Here is a 14560-nt window from a genome sequence, read left to right on the forward strand (position 1 = left end):
GATCTTTGATGTTTTTCAAGCTATTGTAAATGTTGTCATTTTTGGAATTACATTTTTAATTGCTTATTGCTGGTATCTAGAAACAATGTGCTCACTTCAGCAGCACATACACTAAAATTGGAACAATACGGAGAAAATTTTCAGCGCCCCTATACAAGGATGAGACATAAATTTGAGAAAGAAATTGATGTTTTTATATCTAACGTGGGTCCAGTGACATCAATAAGTTCATTTACTAATTCTAATAATTTATCAGTAGTTTTTAAAGATTTTTCTCTGTGCATAATTATGTTATCTGTGAATGATGACTTATTTATTTATTGCAAGCCCTTGCAACAGTGATTTTCCGTGCTAGATCACACTCGAGGGCCTCAGGTACAATGCTGAATAGAAGTGGTGATGATGGGCATCTTTGTCCCCTAATACCAGGGGGGAAGGTTTTCAACATTTCACAATTAAGTATGCGGTAGGCTTTTTATAAATTCCATTTATTATATAATAAAGATTCCTTCTATTCTTATTTTGCAAAGAGTTTTTTTAAAAATTATGAGTGGATGTTGAAATTTATCAAATGCTTTTTCTACATGTATTAGAATGATGACATGGGTCTTTTCTTTTTTCTGTTCATGTGTGACATTTATTAATTTTAAATGTTAAACCAACCATGTGTTGCCAAAATACACTGATCATGATACTTTTATCTGTACATGGAATTTTTCTTATTTTTAGGATTTTTGCATGTATATTTATGAGGGAGATTGGCCTTTTCTTATTTTGTCTTTGTCAAGGTTTTGATATTAAGGTTTTTCTGGTCTTAGTGAATGAATTGGGAAATAGTCTCTCATTTTCTCTGCTCTGAAAGAGTTTGGATAAGATAAGATGATTTCTTCCTTAATGTCTAGAAGAATTTGTTTTTGACATCATCTGAGCTTAGAATTGTGTGTTTTGTAAGCATGCTTTTTATTATGAATGCAGTTTCTTTCATATACACAACATTTTCATATCTGGGAGGTTACGTATGTGAATTTTGGAAATTATTAGAAATTTGTCCATTTCACCTAAAATTTAAATTTTACTGGCAGAAAGTTCATAACACCTCATTATTTTTCTTTTTCTTCTTTTTTTAAAAAATGACCGTAGGATCTGTGATTTCTCGTGATGTCTCTTTTTCTTACTGATGCTGGGTGACATGTATCTTTTTTCTGGTTAGTATTATCAGGGATTTACTCCTCTTTTCAAAGAACTGTATTTTGCTTTTGTATCTCTTTTGTAAGACTTTGTGGGTTTCTTTTCCTGCCCCCTTTTTAAAAAAAGATTTAATTTATTTATTTGACAGAAAGAGACAGAGAGAGGGAACACAAGCAGGGGGAGTGGGAGAGGGAGAAGCAGGCTTCCCGCTGAGCAGGGAGCCCGATGTGAGGCTCAATCCCAGGACCCTGGGATCATGACCTGAGTGGAAAACAGACGCTTAACGACTGAGCCACCCAGACACCCCTCTTTTCCTGCTTTTTTTTTTAACCCAAGCTCTTCAGCAGTGGTTCTTAACCTTGGCTGCCAATCCAGAGTCAGCGGTGTCACTTAAAGAAAAACAAAAAAGATGGCAGCTGGGCTTCAACCCTGCAGATACTGACTTGTTTGTTAGATTCAGGTTGGGCCCCTGTTCACGCTTAGAAGGCATCGCAGGTGATTTTGAGGTACAGTCACAGCTGAGAGGTAGTCGAGCTAGTTCTCCAAAGAACTTCTGTGTCTGCTAAGAAAGTGGCTTTTACACAACAAACCCGAATTCTTTGGGTTCACGAAAAGTCTGTAGAACCTCCTTCAGGGAGACTTTAGAGGCCGCCATTCTTTTTGAACTACTATATTTTTGCATTCCTCATGCAGCACTTGACTGATAGAGCTATAGAAAAATGTATTTCTGTATAATTTGCCTTTAATTCCTATAAAAACATCAGTTCCTTAAAGTTTGTACAAGCTGAACTTCTCGGCTGCTTGTCATTTTTTTTTTTTAAGATTTTATTTATTTATTTGACAGAGAGAGATCAGAAGTAGGCAGAGAGGCAGGCAGAGAGAGGGGGAAGTAGGTTCCACGCTGAGCAGAGAGCCCGATTCAGGGCTTGATCCCAGGACCCTGAGATCATGAACTGGGCTGAAGGCAGAGGTTTAACCCACTGAGCCACCCAGGTGCCCCTCGGCTGCTTTTCATTACATTACTTTTTTCTGAACCTTGAAAAAAATTATCCACGTTCTTTCTAAGCTCTTGAACAATAAACTGACCTATTAATCTACTGCAAGTCAGAGTAGAACTGACTTAAGGGAGATTTTTCAGGACATTTCCATATCTTCCTCCTTGTAACTCTCTAGCTTGTTGGTTCACCTGTGAGGTCATTGGCTAGTTATGAGGACCCCTCAACCTCCTATTGACCGCTTATAGACAGGTGAATGGGTCCTATAAGACAGAGACCTGGTCTCTTCCCTTCTCAAAATAAGATCAGCCTTGACACCAGCTTCCCATGACGCCAGGAGGATGAGAAATTGTGATAATAAGCAATGAACAGGAATATTAGCTTTGGGAGGGGAGAGACCTTCTGTAGAATGTAGGGAACTTGGGATCGATATGCTAGGACAGAAGTGGTGCCCAGGAGCCGCCAGTACTGAGCTTTGAAAATTAAATATGTGCTAGTCCTAGTGTTAACATATTCACGGAGGGATGGCCAGTGTTCTGTAGAGTCCTGATGGTGGACTAGAGGTAGTGTTGCGTGCCAGAGTTGATCTTCCCAATTTAGCATTCAGATGTCAACAGTAAGGACAGACTTCCCAGTGTTGACCTGAAAGTGGCCCGCTCATTCACTAAGTCATCTTGACTGTCCCTGCTTAAGGAATAGCCACAAGATGAACAGGTCCCCAGCTTAACTGACTTATAAATCACTGCTGAACCAATGTCTCTTGTAAGAAGAAATGGACCCTCAACTTTATGGTCAACGAATCTTTGACAAAGCAGGAAAGACTATCCAATGGAAAAAGGACAGTCTCTTCAATAAATGGTTCTGGGAATATTGAACAGCCACATGCAGAAGAATGAAACTGGGGGCGCCTGGGTGGCTCAGTCGTTAAGCATCTGCCTTTGGCTCAGGTCTTGATCCCAGAGTCCTGGAATTGAGCCCCATATTGGGCCCCCTGCTCAGCGGGAAATCTGCTTCTCCCTCTCCCACTCCCCCTGCTTGTGTGCCCTCTCTCATCTCTCTCTCTCTCTATGTCAAATAAATTAAAAAATAAAAAAAAAAGAATGAAACTGGACCATTTCCTTATACCAGACACAAAAATAAACCCAGAATGGATGAAAGACCCAAATCTGAAACAGGAATCCATCAAAATCCTAGAGGAAAACATAGGCGGCAACCTCTTCCATCTCAGCTACAACAACTTTTTACTAGGCACGTCTACAAGGGAAGGGAAACAAAAACAAAAATGAATTATTGGGACTTCATCAAGCTAAAAAGCTTTGCATAGCAAAGGAAACAGTCAACAAAACTAAGAGACAACCTAAGGAATGGGAGAAGATATTTGCAAATGATATATCAGATAAAGGGCTAGTATCCAAGATCTATAAAGACCTTGGCAAACTCTATACCCAGCAAATAATCCAGTCAAGAAATGGGCAGAAGATATGAACAGACATTTCTCCAAAGAAGGCATACAAATGGCCAAGAGACATAAAAAAAAAAAAAATGCCCCACATCACTCGGCATCAGGGAAATACAAATCAAAATCACAAGGAGATACCACCTCACTCCAGTCAGAATGGCTAAAATTATCAAGTCAGGAAAGGAGGAAGTGAGGATGTGAAGAAAAGGGTACCCTCCTACACTGTTGGTGGGAAGCTGGTGCAGCCACTCTGGAAAACAGGTTGGAGTTTCCTCAAAAAGTTGAAAATAGAGCTACTGTACGACCCAGCAATCACACTACTGGGTATTTACCCCAAAGATACAGATGTAATGACCCAAAGGGGCACGTGCACCCCAATGTTCATAGCAGCAATGTCCACAATAGCCAAACTATGGAAAGAGCCAAGATGGCCATTGACAGATGAATGGATAAAGATGTGATGTGTAGATATACAATGGACTATGACTCCGTCATCTGAAAGGATGAATACTTACCCTTTACATCAACATGGATGGAACTGGAGGGTACTACTCTTGAGTGAAATAAGTCAGTCAGAGAAAGAAGTATACGGTTTCACTCCTGTGGAATATAAGAAGCTGTGCACACGATCATAGTGGAAGGGAGGGAAACTGAATGGGAAGTCATCAGAGAGGGAGAAAAACCATGAGAGACTCTTAACTCTAGGAAACAAACTGAGGGTTGCTGGAGGGGAGGTGGGTGGAGGGATGGGGTAGTTGGGTCGTGGGCATGAAGGAGGCATGTGGTGTGATGAGCCCTGGGTGGTACACACAGCCGATGACTTATTGAAGACTACTTCTGAAACTAATGTATTATATGTTGGCTAATTGAATTTAAATAAAAAAGAAAAAGAAGATGTTCCATGGAAACATCGACATCATAATCTGACATGTCTGAGTTCAAATGCTGGCTGAACCTGTTTTCCCAGGCTATGAAACAGGAAAATACTTACCTCGTAGTAATGTTTTAAGAGTCAAGAACAGAGAAGTAGCAATGAGTCAGTGTGAGTAGAGCCCTAGATGCAGTTCTTACGGGGGAATTGGTCACAGGGTGAGAATTTTAAGAGTAGGCTTGGCCTGTGTAGGTCCCACAGATGGGTTCTAAATAACCGGGACATAGCTAGATATCTGAAGGGTTATGGGGCTCTGGTACATAGAAATGTTCGTATTGGCCAATCTGGGAGAAAGAAACGCTGAAGCGAGCTTATGCTGGAGAGAAGAATCATGGCCTCTTCTATCTGATTCTTCTCCTGTTTCAGATACATTTTTCTCTTTAATCATGACATTGAAAGGCTTGAAATCAATAAGGCCCAGCAAGACAATAGTTTCCTTTTGTTTCCACTGCCACCTTCCAATACGATCCATGGATCCCCTTCCCTGCCCCTGACAGCGTCTCAGGAAGATGGCGTACATTTCCTGGCATGTGGGAGTATTAAAACAATGATTTTCATGTATGGCAGAGCCCAGACCAATCTAGAGCAAAAGTTTACTTACACATTTTCAGGTGCTTCTCCTCTCACCTGAGTTCAGGCCGAGTCCTGAAGGTCAGGGACTAGCAGTAAGGAAGGAGCCGTAGGGTGTCCTCCTACTCACCCTGCTCCGGGCCTCTCCTCACCCCCAACTCCTGGCTCCCCTAGAGCCTGTGGGAGGAGGCTTTGTAAGAGAAGGCAAAGGATGTCTACTTTTTAAATAAAAACAGAAATGCCCTCTTGGTTCTCAAACGTCCTTTGTTATGTCAGGAATGTGATTATTAGCTCTTGCGTGGGATATTTTATGGGTTCTCCAGAGAACCCCATAGGAAACCTCCGCACTGTCCTTTGATGTGGCTTTTGGACTTCCTGGCTGACCTCTTGCAGACCTTCTAAGCTCCTAGTTAAGTCATTCACGCCTCCCAGCAGTGCTCTGGCACAGCGTCACCCAGACTGCTTCCCCGGCACCCACTTGGGCTGTGCGAAGGTCAGCACCCCCACCCCACAAAGGCCAAGTGCAGGTGCCGGGGCCATGCTGCACTCCAGCCAGCCTGCTGCCGCAGAACACTCGGTGGGCATCAGGCTCCCTTCTTTGTGCCTCCAGAGCTCAGATCCGGCTTCCTCAAGAACTTTCTTGGGCACCATCCCGAGGGCAGCAGGTGTGGGCCTCTAGAGTTTCTGGAGCTCAACCAGTGTGGGATGGGTGTTTTTCAAATACCATCTTCCTTCTTAGATGGAGCCTTGTCTCTGCGTCATTCTCTCGAGGTCCATTTCCACCCATTCCTCACATGCAAGGGTAGGGAATACCCCCATACCCACCAATGCTACGATTCCCTCCCAGAAATTTCCCTAATGAATCTGTGTGCTTCTCTTCTGTAGGCTGTTGGTGTGGGGCTGGCCAGCTTGGCCCCTTCTTGGAAGCAGTCTGTTGAGCCTCTCTCTTTAGACCATGAGGCACATGGCATCCATGGGCCTTGGCTTTGAAGCTTTATTAAAAATTCTGGGCAACAGAGAAGTCCATTCTATATAAACATGGATGGTATAGCAAGAAGAATGGCTTAAAAAATAAGTCATTATTTTAAAAAATAATTTAAAAAATACATTCAGAGTGGAAAGTAACCTCTGGGATCTTTCATTCTATGCTCGAGGCCAGTGACTACAAACATTTTCCTAATTCTGTTTTATTGTCTTAGTCCTGGCTGCTAAGACACATCTCCTGTCCTGAAGCTCATGAAACTATTTCTGACTTCTCTCCCATCCCAAAATGTGTCTAACCCACATCAACTTCCCTGAGGACCTTTTCTCTAGATCTAGTCTCAGAAGCTCGCAAGGGTAACAGATGAGTATTTTATTTTTTAAAAAGATTTTATTTATTTATTTGAGAGAGAGACAGTGAGAGAGAGCATGAAAGGGGAGAAGGTCAGAGGGAGCAGACTCCCCATGGAGCAGGGAGCCCGATGTGGGACTCGATCCCAGGGCCCTGGGATCATGACCTGAGCTGAAGGCAGACACTTAACCAACTGAGCCACCCAGGTGCCCAACAGATGAGTATTTTAATAGGGGCCTTCTGGAATGCCTTAGCTGTTCATGGTGAAGTTTTCAGACCCAAAGACAGGCTGTTGGAGAAGATGGGACTGAGGCACAGCCAATTCCAATGACAACAGATTTGGTGAGTCCCTGAGTTACTTTCTTACAGTGCTTTGCATATTACAAAAGTTTTTGACTTAGAATTCTGATTGACTGGTATCGTTTGCTGTTTCTAATACACATGACAACACACAGCTCTCCATGGGTGACCACAATAAGGAAATGTTCCTAATGTTAGGATCATTTGCTGCGAGTCCTTAGGAAAAAAAGGCTGAGTTGAAACTAAGATTTAATTAGTTCTATTTTTATTTCTCATTATTTTCCCTACAAAGCAGGTAGATGAAAACAGTGGCGGTTTTAAGTGAAACGCACCTTCTTCCTCAGACTCCTTCTCTAAATGTGGATTCATGCTCCCTTCTGGGAGTTGACATGCTATTGATTACTTGGGAGTCAATCAACAATCCCCAACCATCCCCATTTTTTGAAAAAGTGCCTTTGTGTCCTTTATAAGAAGAATTAGGAAGACAAAATGTTTTCTTAACAAATCTTTGGCTTGTAGTTTGTGTTCTTTTTTTTTTTTTTTTCTTTTTGGCAGTGGAAGCGGTAATCACATGCTGGTGATAAGTGTCCCATTAGCACCTGCAAACACACACACACGGGATTAGGAGCAGCGCTGTGAGCCAGCAGCGGGGACAGGTGAGCCACCTGAACCCTGTTTAGGCCTCAACAAAAGCACAAAGGATACGATTTTTCTTTGTAGGTCTTGGATTTGTTTTTCTTCTGCTTCAGTGCTAGCTCTTCCTTCGGTCTGGCAGACCCTCTCAGCAACAGACTGGCCCAGCAACCCGTCGTCACGAAGCCACAGGGATGGTGTGAAGAGAGACGGCCCTGGCATCATGGCCCTAGTGGGTTCCAGTCCCCGGCAGCTCGTGACTCAACGTGCGCACTGGCCCAAAGTTTCTGCATCTCAAATTCCTCCTTAGCAAAACAAAGAATATCAGCTCTCCCGACCTCAAAAAACAAAAACAAAACAAAAACCCCAACCCTCAAGATGTGTTCAGTAAAACTCCCACGATACGTGGAGACGTTTTGTAAGCTCTGAAGTCCTGCACAATTGTGTCATCCGGAAACCGTGTGGGGATGAGGTGTGACAGGACGGGGAGCAGGAGCAGCTGCGATCACCTGGGGGTCGAGTTCCGCTTCCTGGCCACATGCTCGGCCTCCGGTGGTCCCAGTAGCAGAGACAGTTCCATAACGCGAGGGCCAGGCTCTGCAGATCTGGCTCCTTCCTACCTCCCTAGCCTTAGCCTTATGTACTTTCCTCTCTTCACCCAGAACTGCTCTCCTTCACCTTTTGGCCAGTTATCACCCCTTTAGGATATCCGCCCGTGACCCCCTGACTACGTTACAGTTGCTCCTGTTGCGTGATCTTACAGAAGCACGTACCGTTCTGAAATTGTCAAGCGTGTCATGATCATGATTTCCCTTTATCTAAGTGATTTCACATTCATATTTGTCTCCCCATCTGCCTCTACGAGGGGCAGGGATATATTTTGTCTTTTACCATTTTATTCCCGGTTCCGAGCACGGTGCCAGGAGTACGGTAGGTGCTCAGTGCGTGTTTGTTCAATGAATGAACAAGGGACCAAGAGGACGAATAATGAGATGGGTCCAGCCTGGAGATCCGGTGGGACCCAAGCGTAAGTGTTGGATATTTGAGGCTCAGTCCTGAGAAGGAGCAGTTGATGAAATGGACTTTGGAACCACAGAAAGCCAGACTATGACTTTGGTGCAAACTGCCCGTTTATGCTCAGAAATTTATCTACTGAAAGTCATTTGGATTTGTGGACATCGAGTGGACATATACACGAAAGGACATGCATGAAAGGGAAAGGAGCTTTCTGGAGAAAGCATGACTTCTAGAGACCACCCCCCCCCCCCCCAACTCGGGGTAAGAAGGTAGATGTTGCCAGAAATGAAGTTGTGCCTGGACAGACTCGTTTCCTCAGGAAAACCAAACAAAACCCCACATTATTTCTCTAAGGAGGAAAGCGGCCTGGACTATGTTGGCAAACTCGTTTACACTCGTGTTGGTGAACCTCTTGCTCCAGCAGCGGCTCCCTGAAAATGCCGGGGCTGCTTGATAGAGGAGCCAGAGGCGAAGGCCCGCAAGTTGGTCATACCCAGAGCTCGACCTGGGGGGCCATGTCTCTCCTCAGCTCTGCAAGCAATCGGGCCTGCCTCTGGGCCTGGGGAAGTGACCCACTCGGGGACATGGGGAGCCAGCACCTCTATTCTCCCGCAGGAATCACGGACCCCTTCTCCACTGATTAAGGGAGTGGGGGACAGATGGCAGTGAGAGGACCAGGGTGGGTAACGCGTGGTGATTTCAGCCAACACACAGGTTCCTGAGTAAGCGCGAGGCTCCCCCTTGAGGACTTGCACAAAAGCCTAAGGAAGACCTGGGGGAGGGGTAGTCAGGCCCACTCCGGGCCAGGGCAGGTGCCAAGGAGCTGGAGTCACTGTTGTCAAGGGGACTTAATTTCTAGCCACAGCCTGGGTAGATCTGCTGACCTGCGGGTTCCACTTGAAAGGACGTGTAATGTGAATTTGCCTAGCGTAGATGACATTTCTGAGAAGCTGCTACTTCTCTCCACATCCGTGCCCACACTGAGCCGTTCCTGGGCACAGCCAGTCTGTGGTAATCAGTTTGTGCCAGTGTACCTGGGACTCTCCTGGCTTTAGCACTGCAAGTGCCGAGTTCTGGGCAAACCGGGACAGCTGTTCACCCTACGGCTCGTTCACACTATTTCTCTGGGAAGACAGAGCCAACCACTCACAGCCTCATAACACAGCAGAAACAGGAGCATGTCTTCCCTCTGGGATGTTAAGAATCCACAGATCCACACAGATATTGTGATGCTCCCCTTACAGATTATGTACCTGGGCAAGAGAACGAACACAAGGAAGCTTCCTCTGTTAAGGTGCTATCCTGGGGCAATAATTCATTTCATGTGTGAGGCATATTCTCTGGCATTTCTTTCTTTCTTTTTTTTTCCCCCTTTTTAAAAAGATTTTTATTTATTTGAAAGAGAAAGAGAGAGCCTGGACACAATTGCGGGTGGAGGGAGGGGCAGAGGGAGAGGGAGAAGCAGACTCCCCATTGAGCAGGGAGCCCGACACAGGCTCTATCCCAGGACCCCGAGATCATGACCTGAGCCAAAGGCAGATGCTTCACCGACTGAGCCACCCAGGCGCCCCACAGTATTTCCATTAATATCTACAGTGGCTATTCACACCAGACTTTTATGATAGATGTAATTTTGCAATATATTTAGTGATGAATCGAGTATATAATTAATGTTATGAGTTTAAAAGCATTTAAAACAAGTAAAATCTAAGTCATAAAAACATGTTCATTAGAAATTCTGCCTTGAGTTTTTAAAAAAGATTTTATTTATTTGGCAGAGAGTTAGAGAGAGAGCACAAGCAGGCAGAAAGGCAGGCAGAGGCAGAGGGAGAAGCAGGCTCTCCGCTGATCAGGGAGCCTGATGTGGGGCTCAATCCCAGGACCCTGGGATCATGACCTGAGCCGAGGGCAGATGCTTAACCGACTGAGCCATCCAGATGCCCTGTGCCTTGATTTTTTATTCCAAAATTATGGACCACCATATCACCAAGATAGTCAAATCCTTAACCCATGGGACAGTGACTACCACCCCCATGTGAGGCAACTAAATGTAGAGTGGCGAAGGATAAGGAAGAGAAAAGAGTCTACCGACATTCCTTTATTCTACAGGTTCCTTGGCAGGAGCAGTTGTTAAATGAGTAGGTTCCTGGGTCTTGGTGTTAGGTAGAAGGAGTCACTGGACTCGTCCGCTGGGGCATAGAATGGTGGGGCTGTAGGGCCAGCCATCTGGAGGGATGGCGCATCTTCTTTTCCCAGACAGGCTGAGGAGATGAGGAATAACCCACCCAGGGCCAGGAAAATCCCAGCAGCCCAGCCCAGGTAGAGGGCATCTCCAAACTCCCAGCGAGGCACAATCTCAGGGATGCTATTATCCCAGAAATCTTGGATTGTGGCGTAGGCCACCCAAGAGACGGGGAGGAGGGTAGTGGCTGAAGCTGATGCTTCCAGAGTCCCTCCCAGGAGACAAAGCCGCCTTTTCAATACCCATCTGATCCTGTGCAACTGGAAGCATTCGGACCCAAAGCCAGAGAGCAGAAGCCCCAGTAGCCCCAGCCCGTGGGAGGCTACCATCAGGATGCGGGATGCCTGGAGCTCCTGGGGCAGAGACAAGAAGGACTCAAAGGCCTTGCACACGGCGACTTCCTCCTGATTCACGCAGACCTCCCAAAGTCCCATGATCCAGGTCTCCATTTCGTTCAGGTCCAGACTGAGAGTCTTCCACTGCGGTAGGGTGGTGGTGACGCAGGAGCCGACCCAGCCGAGGAGAGAGAGGAGCAGTCCTCCGAGCTGGGCTTTCCCGCGGACGCTCCAGGCCATGGCTGCTCCCACGACAGAGGCAGAAAGCAAAGGACAGATGGCTCGGTGACCGGTTAGGGGGGCGTACTTTGGGGGCGGCCCAGTAGAAGATCTTTCATTGAGGGCTCTTGTTTCAGTTTTTAGGCAGCAGCTGGAGCAGGTGCTAGGAACTTGGCAAGGTTGGGTTTAGGGGGTGTGCCCAAGATCGGATGTGGGCGTGGGTTCTGGGGGAGGGCCTCATGAGAGGCAAAAAACCAAAATAAAACAAACAAACCAAAACCCCAAACCCCCCCCCCCAAAAAACCCCAACCAGACAGTAGACTATCAATATCTATTTGATGAGTAAATTCATAAACTTGAAAGTAAAATCACTTCCCAGTTGATGAGAATGGTGTTCTGGGAATATACATTGATGTAATCTTTCTGGAGGGCAACATGACTTCATATTTCATACTTTTATTTTTTTTTTTAAGATTTATTTATTTGGGAGAAAGAGAAAGAGAGCGAGGGAGGAGGAGCAGATGGGGAGGGAAAGACATCCTCACGCAGACCCCCTGCTGAGCATGGAGCCACATACGGGGCCCCATCCCAGGACCCTGAGAGCATGACCTGAACTGAAACCAAGAGTTGGATGCTTAACCCACTGAGCCACCCAGGCATCTCTCATATTTCATACTTCTAAATATGCATATACTTTGACCCAGCACCTTACCTCCAGGAACTGACCCTGATGTATGGTGAATATATACAAAGATTATGAAAATGCCCGTTGAAATATTAGTTAGTACTGGGCATCCATTTTAAAGTGATGTGAAGAATTTCAGTGACACGAAACATATTTTTGGTTCATCGTTAAATGAGACAGGCAAGTGACCAATCAGTGTATAGAGCATGTAGAATACAATTTCACTTGTATAAAGAGTGTATATCTTTATCTACGTATCACTACCACAAAATGTTAACCGTGGTTGTTTTAGTGAAAGGATTATGGATAGCTTTTATTTCCTTATTTGTGATTATCTATATATTTTATACATTTTGTAAGTGTATCAGTTAATATTTTTGTAAGCAGGAGACAAATGGAAAATGCCCCATCCAAGGAAGCATTCCAGACCGGAATCTGCCAGGAGGGATGTGCCCCCCCGGACCCCCCCGCTGCCACCAAGCTCCTGCTGCTGTAGGATAGTAGCTCTAAGAGGCGGTACTTACTCATGCCAGCTTCCATTTCTATGTGTTGCTGCTGCCAAAAGGCAGGTTCTGACAGCAAAGGAAATAATTTGCATTTACTGAGTATGGCTAAATGCCAGACTTTTGACCAGATACTTTATCCTTATTGAATTTTCACCCCACTGCTGTGAGATGCATGTTAGGTAACATGCCAGGGTCCCCCAGCTGGTAAGCAACAGATCTAGCTCCTGGGCCAGGGGGTTTCAGACTGTGTCGCTTCATGGCCCTGTCTCCAGGCCACTCCCCCTTCACTGCGCCTGCACACCAGTGACAGAGCACATGGGCATGGTTCATCTTTATGAACAAACACCCAAGAAAATTGGAATTTCTTGTAATAAAGACATACATGTTGGCCATTGTATTCCCCTATTCATATTTTAAGCTACTGATAGTCCTACCGTGAGGAAGAGGAAGCAGGGGTGTGGGGGAAGGGGAAACAGGGGTGTGGGGGAAGGGGAAGCATGGGGAAAGGATCTAAGAAGACACTACCTTGACTTTATCTGAATGATGTCTCAGTGCAGTCTGATCAGATTATCAGTGGTGTGGGGGTAGAGGGAGGTGACCAGAATCATCTCAAAGGCCCCTTTTTTCTTTTATGTTTTATTATAGAACACTTCAATAATACACAAGTAGAGAATGGAAAAAGAAAGTTCATGTCCTACCACCTAGCTTCAGAAACTATCCACACATACCGATCTGATCTCATCCATGCCCACATCCACCATCCGCATCCCTCCCTTCACACTGTTTTGAAGCAAATGGGGGGCTCTCTCAGATTGTAGGCTCCTTCTGCTGCTTTTGTAAGAACCACATGTTCTAATCATCACAGTGGCAAAATAGTATGCATCCCTGGAAATGCTGTCTGCTTGCATTTTATTCATCCAGGTTTGTATTTGATATTTTCCTTCTTGAACACAGGCATGCCACAGGTGTATGAGCTCTGATCAGTCAGGAAGAATTATCCTTATTCCCTTGCCTTTTTTTCAGAGCCCTTTCTTTTCTTTTTTCTTTCTTTTCCCTTCCTTCCTTCCTTCAAGATTTATTTATCTGGGCACCTGGGTGGCTCAGTTAACTGTATGCCTTTGGTTCCATTCATGATCCCAGGGTCCTGGAATTGAGCCCTGCATCAGTGGACAGCCTGCTTCTTCCTCTCCCTCTGCTCCTCCCCTGGCTTGTGCTCTCTCTCTTCAACATAAATAAAATATTTTTAAAAATTTATTTATTTATTTGAGAGAGAGTGTAGACATGGTGTGGAAAGGGGCAAGGGAGAGAGAGAGAGAGAGAACCTTAAGCAGACTCCTCGGTGAGCGCAGAGCTTGACTTGGGACTTGATCCCATTACTCTGAAATCATGACCTGAGCTGAAATCAAGAGTTGAAAGCTTAACTGACTGAGCCACCCAGTCCCCCCATTCAGGGCTGTTTCTTGACAATTTGTGAAAATCTATGAGTTGGGAGACATATAAACAATAAGTGTGAACCATGGGGGAGGTCAGGTTAGCGAGGGAAAAGAGAATGCATTTATCTTATTAATTTCTTTTTATTTATTCAGATATGCATGCTCCGCTCCATTCTCTATGTTCTTTCTTCTCCTTCCTCAGTCTAACTCTGGCTTTTCCTGGGCTTTCCCTGCAAACTTGATGGAGCGTCTGCAGCTTATCCAATGGCCTCTCTGCCCAGGGAGTGGTAAAGCTCTGCAGTTGCATCTGTGGGTCTGACCCATGGATTGGTTTCCTGGAGAAGATCCCAGAACCTCAACCTCAAAGTGGTACCTCCTTCCATTCTCAGTTCAGATTCCTTCTGACTTAGCTTCTGGGCCTGTTACTTGCACAGGTCCCTTCTTAGGCCTGCACCTAACTTTGTATTTATTTTATATTCTTTTCCTTATAGAGTCTTCCCTTTCCCAGCAACTGGATAAGATTTAGGCGCCTATATCGTGAGTGCTGTGAAGTATGTAAACCTGGCGATTCACAGACCTGTACCCCTGGGGATAAAAATACATTATATGTTTATTAAAAAAAAAAATTGGAAGGGGAGGCGAACCATAAGAGACTATGGACTCTGAAAAACAACCTGAGGGTTTTGAAGGGGTGGGGGTGGGAGGTTGGGGGAA

At 45.2% G+C, this 14560-nt stretch overlaps 1 protein-coding gene and 1 non-coding gene across 2 annotated transcripts; one reads left to right on the forward strand and one right to left on the reverse strand.

The window, feature by feature from the left end:
• The first annotated feature begins 87 nt into the window (after positions 1-87).
• LOC123950141 lies at positions 88-194 on the forward strand. The gene has a single exon (XR_006820145.1). It is a non-coding gene; the product is annotated as a U6 spliceosomal RNA (small nuclear RNA).
• A 10362-nt stretch (positions 195-10556) lies between these two features.
• On the reverse strand, positions 10557-11243 carry CLDN25 (claudin 25). Its single transcript, XM_046014368.1, has one exon. The coding sequence runs from the start codon at positions 11241-11243 to the stop codon at positions 10557-10559; it is 687 nt and encodes a 228-aa protein (XP_045870324.1).
• Positions 11244-14560: the final 3317 nt, after the last annotated feature.

Source organism: Meles meles, chromosome 8 (genome assembly GCF_922984935.1).
Source record: "Meles meles chromosome 8, mMelMel3.1 paternal haplotype, whole genome shotgun sequence".
NCBI lineage: Eukaryota > Metazoa > Chordata > Mammalia > Carnivora > Mustelidae > Meles > Meles meles.

What these genes read in the sequence shown, in the direction of transcription:
- CLDN25 (XM_046014368.1), bottom strand. Translation starts at nt 11,243, where the DNA reads ATGGCCTGGAGCGTCCGCGGGAAAGCCCAGCTCGGAGGACTGCTCCTC.